This window comes from Aedes aegypti, chromosome 1, assembly GCF_002204515.2.
Source record: "Aedes aegypti strain LVP_AGWG chromosome 1, AaegL5.0 Primary Assembly, whole genome shotgun sequence".
In the NCBI taxonomy this organism is placed as follows: domain Eukaryota; kingdom Metazoa; phylum Arthropoda; class Insecta; order Diptera; family Culicidae; genus Aedes; species Aedes aegypti.
Genome location: NC_035107.1, coordinates 177,199,711 through 177,212,558, shown reverse-complemented (window position 1 = coordinate 177,212,558; position 12,848 = coordinate 177,199,711). Strand labels below are relative to the sequence as shown.

The 12,848-nt window shown below is 39.1% G+C and overlaps 1 protein-coding gene across 15 annotated transcripts in view; it reads left to right on the top strand.

Annotated features, from left to right (window-relative positions):
• The window catches only part of LOC5574593 (cytoplasmic polyadenylation element-binding protein 1), a 129,949-nt gene that overhangs the window by 58,344 nt on the left and 58,757 nt on the right, over window positions 1–12,848 (top strand). For all 15 annotated transcript variants that reach the window (XM_021854060.1, XM_021854039.1, XM_021854023.1 and 12 more), the window contains exon 3: window positions 1,562–1,700. In XM_021854060.1, the coding sequence (XP_021709752.1) occupies window positions 1,562–1,700 (139 nt within the window). The remainder of the gene's footprint in view (window positions 1–1,561; window positions 1,701–12,848) is intronic.

The window sequence follows — 12,848 nt, the reverse complement described above, 5'->3', positions numbered from 1 at the left end:
GCAGAGTCATCCCAATAACTATTGGAAGAATATCTAAGAATAAATGGAAAAGCAGCTTGAAAAAAAAAATCTTCATCAACTCGAGAATACATTTTTGTAAAACACTTTTTACACTAAGAATTAGGTGATCTCATAGTCCTCCTACTAGGTGAGAAGAAAGAAGCAGATCTCCTACAGCAAGAACTGGAGAAATCGATGGAAGAACTCAAAATCTCTGGAGAAAATCCTGGGATAAGGATTTCTTGGGCAAATTCTGTTGAAGTTCCACTAAGCATCCCTTCAAAAAACCAGACGAGTTACTGAGAAAATTTATAGAGATAGACGAATTCCTTGAAAGAGTCTTTGAAACTATTCCTAAAGAAATCTTTGGAGAAACCACTGGACAAATTCCCAAAGGTTTTCTACGAGATATCTGAAAATAAATCTATGCGGAATTTTGAAATAGACGCATAAAATTAAATAGACGCATGTTTTTTTTTTCTGCACATGTGTACCGTGTGGTAAGTCAAGACCATTTCCATTACAGAAAGATCCTTGACCGGTGGGACTCGAACCGCTACCGATACGGCTAGTTGGGTCCCTAACCATATAGCTATGGGTGACATTTCCGCAATATCGGCATCGAGTTCCAGGTAGACCAAACATCAAATCTGATATTTAGCGTACATGTTTTTCGCTATATGCGAGGCAATAGCTTTTCAGTTTAAGAAGTTTTCGTTCAAATTAATTCAATACTGATTATTTATATCAGTGAAAATTACAAAACATAAGTATCCACAAAATATTTTTTTAATTTTGCCTATTTATATTAATTATACTTTTAATGTGTCCAATTATTCTAAGAATAATGATTTGCTTATATTGTGCCATTGTTTTAATTTGCTTATTATCATTATCATCATGTTACACACAATTACTTTTTGAAGTACCAATGTTCACTCATTAACATTCTTGGAGACATTGGAGATCATTCTATATGATGCACGAAGTTCAAAAATAACCCCTAAGTTACCGAATAGTGAAGTGCGATAGCAGCACCTCATTTTCATCCCGGTTTATCACTGCAGGAGATTCTGCAAGCACAGAGGAAATAAAAAATTAATGAACTGTGAAAAACCACAATGCTACTGTGTGCCGGGGGCTAACTGAAGGAAGCCTGTCTATTTCTCCCGTGCTTAAGCGCATCATTTTCAATTGTTTTATGGGTTTAATAAAGTTTCCTCCTCCCGTATAGCAAACAATCACTAGGCTGTGAATCTGTTCGCTCGAAGCAACAAAATATGTGAATGCCGAGAAATGGCTCCACTTAGCGTTTTACCTACGGTTGGGATATAATTTTCCTCCTTCGCAGCTTGTTGGGTGTATTGTTTTCTTGGGCTTTCAATATGCCTTCCGTTTTCCTGATTTTGTGTAATTCGCGCAGCATCCTTAGCTAGCGGGAGTTCCATGTGTGATTGTTGCAATTATCCACGTTCTACTGCACATTGTCGTACATTTAAAAAAAAAACCGTTCAAAAACTGCAATAATAATATTTGAATTTTACATTCCATTGAATTTCAGACTAGCTTCAAGGATTGGCCAAGTCCCGATATTGCACGATCGCTCACAGGACCAGACATACTCCAGAAACATTCAATCAACTCACTACTGCTGGAACACAATGAAATCATCAGCAGGGGCCTGCCGTCACCAATTGAAGGTGAGTTGTCAATTTTTATACATAATTGCCACACAATGACACAAAATGGCAAAACGGTTTTTTCGACTGTAGGAAATGAAAAACTGTTTCATTATAAGCGAGGATATTTACCATAACAATTTGTATAATGATCCATAAACAATATCAGTGGTACCGGTAAAACCACAAGTTTTATAATTTAAAGCGAACAATTGTACCATTGAATAATTTCAAAATACAGCATAAATATAAAAGTGTGCAACATAGAAAACATAAAATGTACCCATAGTTTGTGAAGTAATGTACCATCATAATATCTGGGTGGGAGGCCAGATAGCCATAACGGTAAACTTGTAGCTATTCAGCAAGATCATACTGAGGGTCATAGGTTTGAATCTCGCCGGTCGAGGATCTTTTCGGGTTGGAAAATTTCGTGACCTCATAGACATAGGGTATCTACGTACTTGCCACACGATATTATTTTATTGTTTTATTTGGTCCTGCATCAATCAACTTGCTAAAACCTCGCCAACAATATTTCGCCAATTCACTCGGTTCATTGCCGCCTCCCTTTATCCTCGACTTCGATCCACGCTCTCAAGGTCCTGGTGCACCAGGTCCATCGATCTTGCTCGCTGCGCCCCTCGCCTTCTTGTTCCGACTGGTTTCAAAGCAAACAAATTCTTTACAGGGCTGTTGATTGGCATCTTGCAACATGCCATGCCCAGTGTATCATTCCATCATAGGCCACCTTCTGGTTATTAGGTTCGCCGTAGAGTTGGGCGAGTTCATGATTAATCCTTCACCGCCTGCACGCCGCAAAGATCGTCCTTAGCACCCGGCGTTCTAAAACCCCGAGAGATTGCAGATCCTCCTCGAACGTAGTCCACGTTTCATGCCGATAGAGGATTTTCGGTTTTATGAGCGTTTTGTATACAGAAAGAAAAATCCATGTAAATTTCAGCGTAAAATCATGCATATGAAAGGAATGCCAGATATGTTGCAAATTTACACGTCATATCGTGTAAAGTTACGATGACATCAATTATGTTTCCGCTATACATCGTGTAATCTAGCATGGGCTCTAACCGGTTACACGATAATTCGCATAAATTTACATGATGTTGATGTAATTTTACACGATGTGTCATGTAAATTTGCGACAAATGCCATATTTTTTCCCTTATGTGCATGATTTTACTCTAAAATTTACATGGATTTTTCTTTCTGTATACATCTTGCATTTGTTACGGGGATGAATCTTTCTCGGCCGCAGTTTCTTCTGAAGCCCATTGTTGGCACGACTTCCACAGATGATGCGGCTTCGAATTTCACGGCTTAACGTTGTTTTCAGTCGTTAACAAGGATCCGAGGCAAATGAACTTGTCAACTACCTCGAAAAAAACTCCGTCAATTGACATTGATTTCTAGGCTGGCCCTGTCGTGCTCAGTTCCGCCCTTCAGTATGTACCTTATTTTCGACGCATTCAAGACCAGTTCGACCAGTTCCCAATAATACCCATGTCATTCGCGAATCAGATAAATTGTTCGGATCTCGCGAAAAAATCGCGCCTCGATCTTGAGAACGGTACAGCAACTCCATCTTGTGGCATTCCACCTCTTCCAGGCGACGCTTTTTGTTCTGGAATAGGTTTTTTACATAGAATTTTCGCACTTCTAGCAAAGCTAGAAACTCTCACCTAACCCGGCGGTCTGGGGAGCACATGGGGTTTAGGCTCTGTGGTTCCCAACTTAACGGTCTACTACGGTCTACTGCGGATGCACGTGTCGAGTGCAGTAGCAGAGAAAAAAGGGGAAAACAACTCTGTACCACGCCACTTTTCTTTGCTTTGGGCTACAAGTCCGATGTCCTGCTGGAACTACCTCATAATATTACTTTAGGAGGCAGAGGGCTTGTTGATGCCTCTACGCCTTTTCGTCACCTCTTGCTCTATTCGAGCTGGTTGCAATTTGTTTCTTCAACGTCACTCACATTTTGGGGCCGACAACACGCCTGGACACACAAAACCGGCGGTTCGTCGTGATCTATACTACTCGGCTTAGTTCCCGATGGTTAAGGTGAAGGTAAATCTAAGCCAAACTTCAAATTTTAAAGAGCACGGATCTGGAGAACCAAACATCCATTTGAGCTGAAAACTTAATCGATTGGTCACCACCAGCTAGTGACCAATCGATTAAGTTTTCAGCTTAAACGGATGTTTGGTTCTCCAGATCCGTGCTCTTGAAAATTTGAAGTTTGGCTTCGATTTATCTTCACCTTAAGCTAGCCTACTCCGATGGAGAGTACCTCGACGGAGAAATATCTCCCGAAACCGATAACGTTACGCGTTGTTCATACTCCGTTGTTGACCGGTGGAGTGTCGAAGTCGGCCCAGAGATTCCGGTCGGAGGATGGCTTTCGGTTCACTGGCGCTCCGACGACTCAAGCGGGTGATACGCTCGCACTACTTAGAATAGCCCCCAACGATGCTATCTGGGCACATGCCGAGGTCGATCCTGCGATTTCGGTGCAAGGAAACTTGATTTGCCGGTGCTGTTCCGCGATCTACTCAGCTAGTCCCCGACGGTGGACTTAGCCTACTCCGAAGCTGATCGGGCAGATGCCGAGGTCGGTCCTGCAATTCCGGTGGAAGGAAACTTCCGGTTCACAGGCGCCCCGACGACCATTTGCCGATGCTGTTTCGCGAACTACTCGGACTCGATGGTGGTCGGTCAAGTGAACTATGGGCGGTTCCATACAGACTGGCGGCAAAAATATTGTTTCCATCTCATCGTATTTATAAGTTTTGTGATACAAATTTGATGTTTTATTTTCAAAAACAAGTTTTCGAGACTAACTTTTGAATAGGGCCTATAGCGAAATAGCCAAACATAAGTTTTGTTACTAATAATGCAAATAAGCCATTTATGCGATTAACGTTGTGCAAACCATTATAAATGTTAGAAATTGCATAGAAATGATGATATACATTATTTAGCGATATTTAGTTATTGTCTGAATTATTTTTTAGCTGTTTTTGATGGAAAATGATTGAACATATTGTAAAAATTTAAAAAGCCCTAAATTAAAAAAGTGCAAATGTGTGCAGCTAAATTCCTTACGATCCTTTAGTTAACATCTCAAAGTATCTTTCTTTTGAACACAGGCAATCATTCAAATTGCACTGTTAAGATATATGAAACATCTCGGTACAAACCACGAAACGGTACACCACGAGATGGTACTGATCGCGGAATGACATGTCGCCCAATGGCAAACCGCGAAATGATATGCCGCGAAGTGGATTACCGCAAAATGTAGTACAATCATAATATTATGGATCCGGCAGAAATAAGGACAAACATTTTATTCAATTATTTTTTCCCGATCTTCAAGCGTCGCGACTAATATTTAATTTTTTTTTTTTCTAAGATAGCTTTTTGAGTAAGCCGTTGGACAGTGTATAAAGATCTGTATAAAATAATACGATTATGCCATAATACGATAATACGCTTTAATGGCGCCCTTGGCGAACCGCTCTTTGAGCGCCTCTAAGTCCATTTTGTTTTCATGGCGCAAATTTGTATGTAATTATAATTTTCGTAAAATTTCCAGCTGTTATTTATGTATACATTAAAGTTTTTTGTACACGTCTATTTTCGCACGGTTTCTTTTAACACGGCTATTTTTTGCACAGATTCCGGAATTATCACAAGTATTCCGGAATTAAAACGGTTTTCTACCCAGATTCAAGAATTAGAACGGTTTTTTTTTGCGTGGGTTCACTAATAACATTTTCATCGGTGATTTACCTTCTTTTGAACACAGGCAATCATTCAAATTGCACTGTTAAGATATATGAAACATCTCGGTACAAACCACGAAACGGTACACCACGAGATGGTACTGATCGCGGAATGACATGCCGCCAAATGGCAAACCGCGAAATGATATGCCGCGAAGTGGATTACCGCAAAATGTTGAACAATCATAATATTATGGATCCGGCAGAAATAAGGACAAACATTTTATTCAATTTTTTTTCCCGATCTTCAAGCGTCGCGACTAATATTTAAATAGTGCGCTGTGTTCATAAACATCGTAAGAATGCAGCGCCACACTTAAAAACTGATTTCAAAAAGCAGCGAGTTGAGGCGCGTAACGAGTCTCACTGGCGCGATCCGGTTTGGTGGCGGCGCGACAATACCTTGGACATATACCTGGTATATATACCATGGTACAAGTTGTTAAGAAAATTATTCCAAAGCTATCTTGAATGAAGACAACCATCAATATGGATTTCATTTCAAGATAAATGTATACCACTTGTGAAATGAATACAACAAGTGTGTCATAATTATTACTGTATAACTACAGTTAACGTAGTTTTAGATTGGGAAAAGGCCTAACTCGACATTAATATTATAAGTATCAATATAAAGTACAAGATGCACAAGGTATTCTTTATTGAGAACTGTTGAAGATTATCTTGAGTTTATTTTGCAGAAATTCATGAGATGCATCTGCATTAAAGAATTTTTTTTTAATTTGCTGTGCCACTTATTTTATTTGTTTTAAAGAATTTTTTAAAGAAAACATTTTTTAGTTGTTTTGACAAGAGTGCTCCAATTAATGGAAATAAATATGTCAAATCCTTTGAATTAAGTTAAATAAAAAATATAGAATCAGATAAAATTGTTAGAATGTTTGATTTTAATATCATTAAAAAGTTTAATTCGTAAATAGTAACATATTCCATTATTTTTAAAAAGTGCATGGAAACAAGCGCAGAATCCGCTACGATTTTGTATGCACTGCTTTTTTTTCTCTGTTCGGATGCGCCACTGCGACCAGTATTTAGATCTATTGTGGCATCACCCGTATCCTTAGTGTATAGTGCATGTCGCATTACTCCATTTCCATTGACAGGTAATGAAGCATCGATTTCTGTACAGTTCTTGTTTTGATTCCCCAGATATTGATAAAAATCGACTATGATGAAAAAGTCCCGCTATTTACACCCTTCATAGAAATTTTACATTTCAGCGAAGGCGCGCCCCTTAGCAAACATAATCAATTGAATTTCAAAGGAACCAAATCGGTACTACTGATATTTGACCATGCAATGGAACTCTAGTCACATCCTTGTTTCGCTTTTAGTTTAGTCCCAGAAAAATACTAGAAAAAAGGGGCTTTATGCTAGCAGCAAAACCGAATCAAGCTAGAAAATTTGTTTAGTAATCAGAATTCACGTAAGTCCTTGAATTACCAGTACTTAACAGTCCTTGTTGATTTAATACCCATGATTGTTATCCTGGCTTCAAGTGTAGTCTCGGGACTGACCAACTCCAAGTTTTTAACCATCTGCTAGGTAAAATAGAATAATTTTAAGAAACTGTTGCCAGTAACAAGGACATTGTACCACGAATCCTTGAATTACCAGAACGTATTACCCAAGCCCGAAAGACAAGACTAGGATTCAAATTGGTAGATCTTACCCCGTAACGCACCACGAAAAGGTGATCTACCCGCGTTACGGGTCAATGCACTGCTTACTCATATCTTGTTTTTCAGTGGTACTGTTGTCAGTAACTTACTAAAATAATTTTGGAGCTATTCTAGAATCCCCTTATAGAGGTTGGATTTCACAAATGACATTATAAAGTGATTTGAAATTAATTGGTGCTGAATCGTTTCCAGTAAATCAAACATTTTTAACAACAAAAAGCTATTGTCAGTCAGCATGAATAATGTTACAATATTTGTCTAGTTGTAGAGAAGTTTACAAAAAAATCCTGGCACAAACTCACCTTGCATCATGTCAAAGGCCTGCTCAGAATTTTCTGTGATAATTATGTACCGAGTACCGAGTAATTGAGAACCCTGCAAAAGAATCTGTGAATTTCTTTCAGGACTTTGTGAGAACTCAACCTGTGATTCAGTGAGATTGGGCTTAAACAAACAGCTGTCACGCGATAACTTTCGTTCATGCTCAACAAATTTTTGTGTTTTCAAAAAGTCTGTAAATATGATTCTAGTCCATTTTTTTTAATAAATCTGCCACATATGTTCTTCCAATTTAACACAACAAACCTGATTTGCGTTCAAACACTTTTAACGACTATGAAAAATACAAAAAAGATCACTTAGAGATTAGGCAAGTAACTATAAAAACTCTTATGATAAATTTTGAAATTATGTGCAGAATCATCCTAAATATCAAATGATTTTTGGAAGCGAATCAGGAATGGTTTAAATTTCCCATTATTTCGTTAAAAAATTTCTTAACGTATCGTATTTTGGCTTAATTGACGTATAATATTTGTTTTCCAGGCCCAGATAGCCGTAGCGGTAAACGCGCAGCTATTCAGCAAGACCAAGCTGAGGGTCGTGGGTTCGAATCCCACCGGTCGAGGATCTTTTCGGGTTGGAAATTTTCTCGACTTCCCAGGGCATAGAGTATTTTCTTACCTGCCACACGATATACACATGCAAAAATGGTCATTGGCATAGTAAGCTCTCAGTTAATAACTGTGGAAGTGCTCATTAGAACACTAAGCTGAGAAGCAGGCTCTGTCCCAGTGGGGACGTAACGCCAGAAAGAAGAAGAATTGTTTTCATGAAATGAGTTCATGATTCAGTGACCTATGTTCATGAAATAAGATCCTGCTTCATGATTTCATGACCGAAATTGCCACTTTTCGTATCAAAATTAGGAATCATAACTGACAGATGACAAAATCCATGAATAGTGCTTATGTTTTATGAATTTTATCCATGTTTCCAGCATACATGTTTCATGATTTGAGGATTTCAATTGACATTTTTCTTCGCTAAAAATTGAAAGCGTAACGTACAGCCGACATTACGGTGAAATGCTTCATGATTTCATGACTTTTGATCATGGTGTATTTTCATAACATGAAAACACACCTTCCTCCCGAAATTATGACTCTTTCTCTTGTTTTAGAGTGCCACATTTTTATCCGTGTAACTATGGAAGTGCTTATGAGAACACATAAGAACAGTAAGATAGGTTTTGTCTCAGTAGGGACGTAACGCCAAAAAAATGATTATACATACAAATTTGATCGGTGAAAAAAATCGAAATTCACCACATATTTCTTCAAATCGCACCCCATTTTTTTTTTTCAAATTATACCATACACATCGAATATGTTAATAAATAATCCAACTTTGTTATGATAAACTATTCAATGTGCAACTGTTTGACTGGCTGCAAAATTATTGTACATTCTTTTTACATACCATCATATGATCTTTGTTAGATCAGACTGGACCAGGTGATATTTTGGACTTAAATAAAGTATTGGGTTTGTAGAAAAGTCATATAAAAGAAAACAGCCGAGAAGAACTAAAAACCATTATTTTTTGTTTTGATTTTAGCAAATGGATAGAATATCCTGATTTTGTCTTCGAACATCTGCAAACCGCTAATTTTAGGTTAAGTCACAAACTCCGTCAAAACACAATCACCAGTGCAACAAGCATAGAAAGAAATTCAACGAAGTCCAGAAACTGGTGTTGATATGGGTATTCAGTAAGCGTGACGGACAGTCCATTCGGCAGGTGTATATGAGCTATGATGTTCAAGTCTCCCCCCGGAAACCGTTTCCATGCTTCTTAATCTAGTCTCTCGCGACTTGATTATTTGTCGGTAGGTATGGCTCCCTCGTTAGGCAACTCTACGCTCATAGCGATCATGCACAAGGGGGAGCAAATTATTAGGGCGATGGTAAACGCCTTTCGTTTGCGCCGCCGTGCACACTTGGGCGTCTGATGGTCACGGGCAATTCGGACAAGTAGTTGCTCAACTAAGACCCCAACCTAGGCGCGAGTAGCAAGTAGAGACAATAAAAAAATCATATATTGTACTGATTAATTAATTAATTACACGGTCAATAATAAGGCACAAAGCGTGAGTGTGGAGCAATTAAATGGTAAAAACGAAGTGAAAGACAGCCCAAGATATGTGTAAAATGAAGTTTGACTCTATTTGGGAGAAACTGTCAAAAAGAGGTCATGAACTGACGCGATGATGAATAAACTATTTGACATAACGTCATTGGGCAGAACAATATCTTGGTGTAATCATCTCTATCGATACTCCAATGATATATCCATTAAGGTTAATGTGCTTGTAGTACAGTACATGGAGTACAGTAGTGGGGAAATTTCAAAATTAAGATATAACGTAAAACTTTTTGAAAAAAATAATACAAATTTTTTAATCTTATTTCAAAAAGCAAGTTCAAAAGCGCAAAAAAGTTCAAATTTTCAGACAACAAAGAAAATATGGTTCGAATGTTAAAATTTCTGAGAGTGGTGCTTTGAGTTACCTCCATTTTTTTACAATGATTCTAATTCTTCAATACAGTTGAAGTTCCATGAGTTGATCTGAAGGAACGATCGACTTATAGAAATAAAGAGACATGGAACAAAAACTTTTAGGAAACTGATCAAATAAGCCATAAAAATAGACATTAGTTTCAGAGCAGTTCTTTGAGTTGATATCGAATAATTTAGCCAGTAGCTTAGCTAGGAGGGTGCGGTAGATGCGGTCCGCACCGGGCACTGGATTTCTAAGGGCACCAATATCGTGGTCAAAATTCTTCATAAGCAAGTAAAAAATTGAATACCACCAAACTAACACGTAAGCAATTTAGAAAGCCAGAACTGACTATTTGTAGGGCCCCTTGATTATTTAGTATACCGGGTACCTCCGTTGGTTTGACCACATTAAATCTGAACACTTTTCAATTTGTACCTCACTAATTTGTATATCGTTCAGATAAAAAATGGTTCAAACGTCATTCTACTCTTGGAACAGAGTTAAGTGGAAAGGAATATTGCGAAACGAAACGTAATATCAAAACAAAACAGCCAATATGGGGTCACCAGAAGTACGATTTTTTGTTGCTCCTGGGTGACTAGAAGTTCAAATTAAAAATGAACACCGATGGATTGCATGAGGTACCGTTCACATATTTCGAAGTTGGTTGCAATTTTTTCAATACAGTGTTTTGAATCACCTTGCCTGTAAAATCATTATTTTGGATTCATAGTTAAATACGTTATTCTGATACTGTTTTGTCTTCCGAACATGACTCATATTCCGAACACTCGACTTTTTATAACAATTTTTCAAGAAAACCACTTAAATTTAAAATAATTTGGTCTTATTTTACCAATCACTCGAAAACAGAAGGCTATGGAATTTTGACACGTTCGAGAGAGATGTTTATTTTATCATAATTTACAATTTTGCTGAACACGCCAAGTGTCTGAAACGTCACAGTAAAAAGTTAGATTGTGGCGCCAACTATGCGGATGATTTATGAACTATCCATTTACGTCAGTTGATAGTCCTCATTGTTACAAAAAACATTGCCGGAAATAATTCGATACCGAGTTATTTATTTTGTCCCACCAGATTGTCAGATTGCCAGATTAATTCAATAAATACACACTTCATTTAAATGATTTAAGTGAAATGCGGAAAAATTCGCGGGACACTTTTCAGCGCGGGACATATGTTCAAAATGCGGGATTGTCCCATGAAAAGCGGTATGTCCGGTCACTTTAACCTTTACGTACCCGACCTCCTACAAGACATTTTCAAATAGCTACCATTTCGTCAATTTCCATTCGATTTTTATGAAACCACCAATTTAAACATAATTTGAATAAATGGACCGTTCCGGAACACCGTAACCGTTTCCGCCAGGGCCTATTAGGGGACATTTCCGTTTCATGTCTAAAACATACCGTGCGACGACTCAACCTTTGTGAATTTGTAAGAACCGGTCGATAAATGAAGAAACAACTTAATATCAACTGATGTGAGCTTCAGGAACAGGTTCCGCCAGGGCCTCGCTGGGGCTATTTCTGTTTTATGTCCAAAACAAGCCGTGTGACATCTCAATCTTCGTGAATTCGAAAGAATATGTCAAGCACCTAAGCATCTTGGTACTGGTTACGGACGGAGCTAGGTGATCGAAAAATGGAAGCAGCACTACGATAAACACCTGAATGGCGCAGATAACACAGGCACAGAAGGTCAGGGTAGCGAAGGCGATAGCTACGTCAGTACAGCGGACAGTGGAAACCAATCAGCTCTCACGATGGAGGAAGTTAAGGAAGCCATTCGACAGCTCAAGAACAACAAGGCCACGGACAAGGATGGTATAGGAGCCAAACTCATCAAGATGGGTCCGGACAGGTTTACCACTTGTCTGCATCGGCTGATTGTCCGAATCTGGGAAACGGAACAGCTACCGGAGGAGTGGAAGCAAGGCGTTATATGCCCTATCTACAAAAAGGGCGACAAACTGGAGCCGCCTACAAAATGCTATCCCAGATTCTCACCTATAGTAAACGAGTTCGTGGGACGTTATCAAGCAGGTTTTATCGACGGCCGCTCGACAACGGATCAGATCTTTTCTGTGCGGCAAATCCTCCAGAAATGTCATGAGAACCAGGTCCCTACGCACCATTTGTTCATCGATTTCAAGGCGGCATACGACAGTATTGACCATGTATAGCTATGGAAGACCATGTACGAGAACAGCTTTCCCAGGAAGCTCACAAGATTGATTAGAGCATCGATGGACGGTGTGCAAAACTGCATGAAGATCTCGGGCGAACACTCCAGTTCGTTTGAGTTTCGGCGGGTACTACGACAGGGCGATGGACTTCCGTGCCTGTTGTTCAATATTGCTCTTGAAATTGTCATGCGAAGAGCCGGACTTAACAGTCGAGGCACGATTTTCACGAGATCCGGATAATTTGTTTGTCAACAAGAGTTGGTCTAATGGTGAATGCGTCTAAAACAAAGTACATGCTGGTAGGCAGAACTGAGCGCGACAGGGTCCGCCTGGGAAGCAGTGTCACGATAGAAGGGGATACCTTCGAGGCGTTCGTCTACCTCGGAGCCTTGCTGACGGCTGACAACAATGTTAGTCGGGAAATACGAAGGCGCATCATCAGCGGAAGTCGTGCCTACTATGGGCTCCAGAAGAAACTGCGGCCAAGAAAGATTCACCCCCGCACCAAATGCACGATGTACAAAACGCTTATAAGACCGGCCCAGACAACCAGAATGTACGTATAACAAAATCACCTTTTGCGTTATGCGATGCTTATAG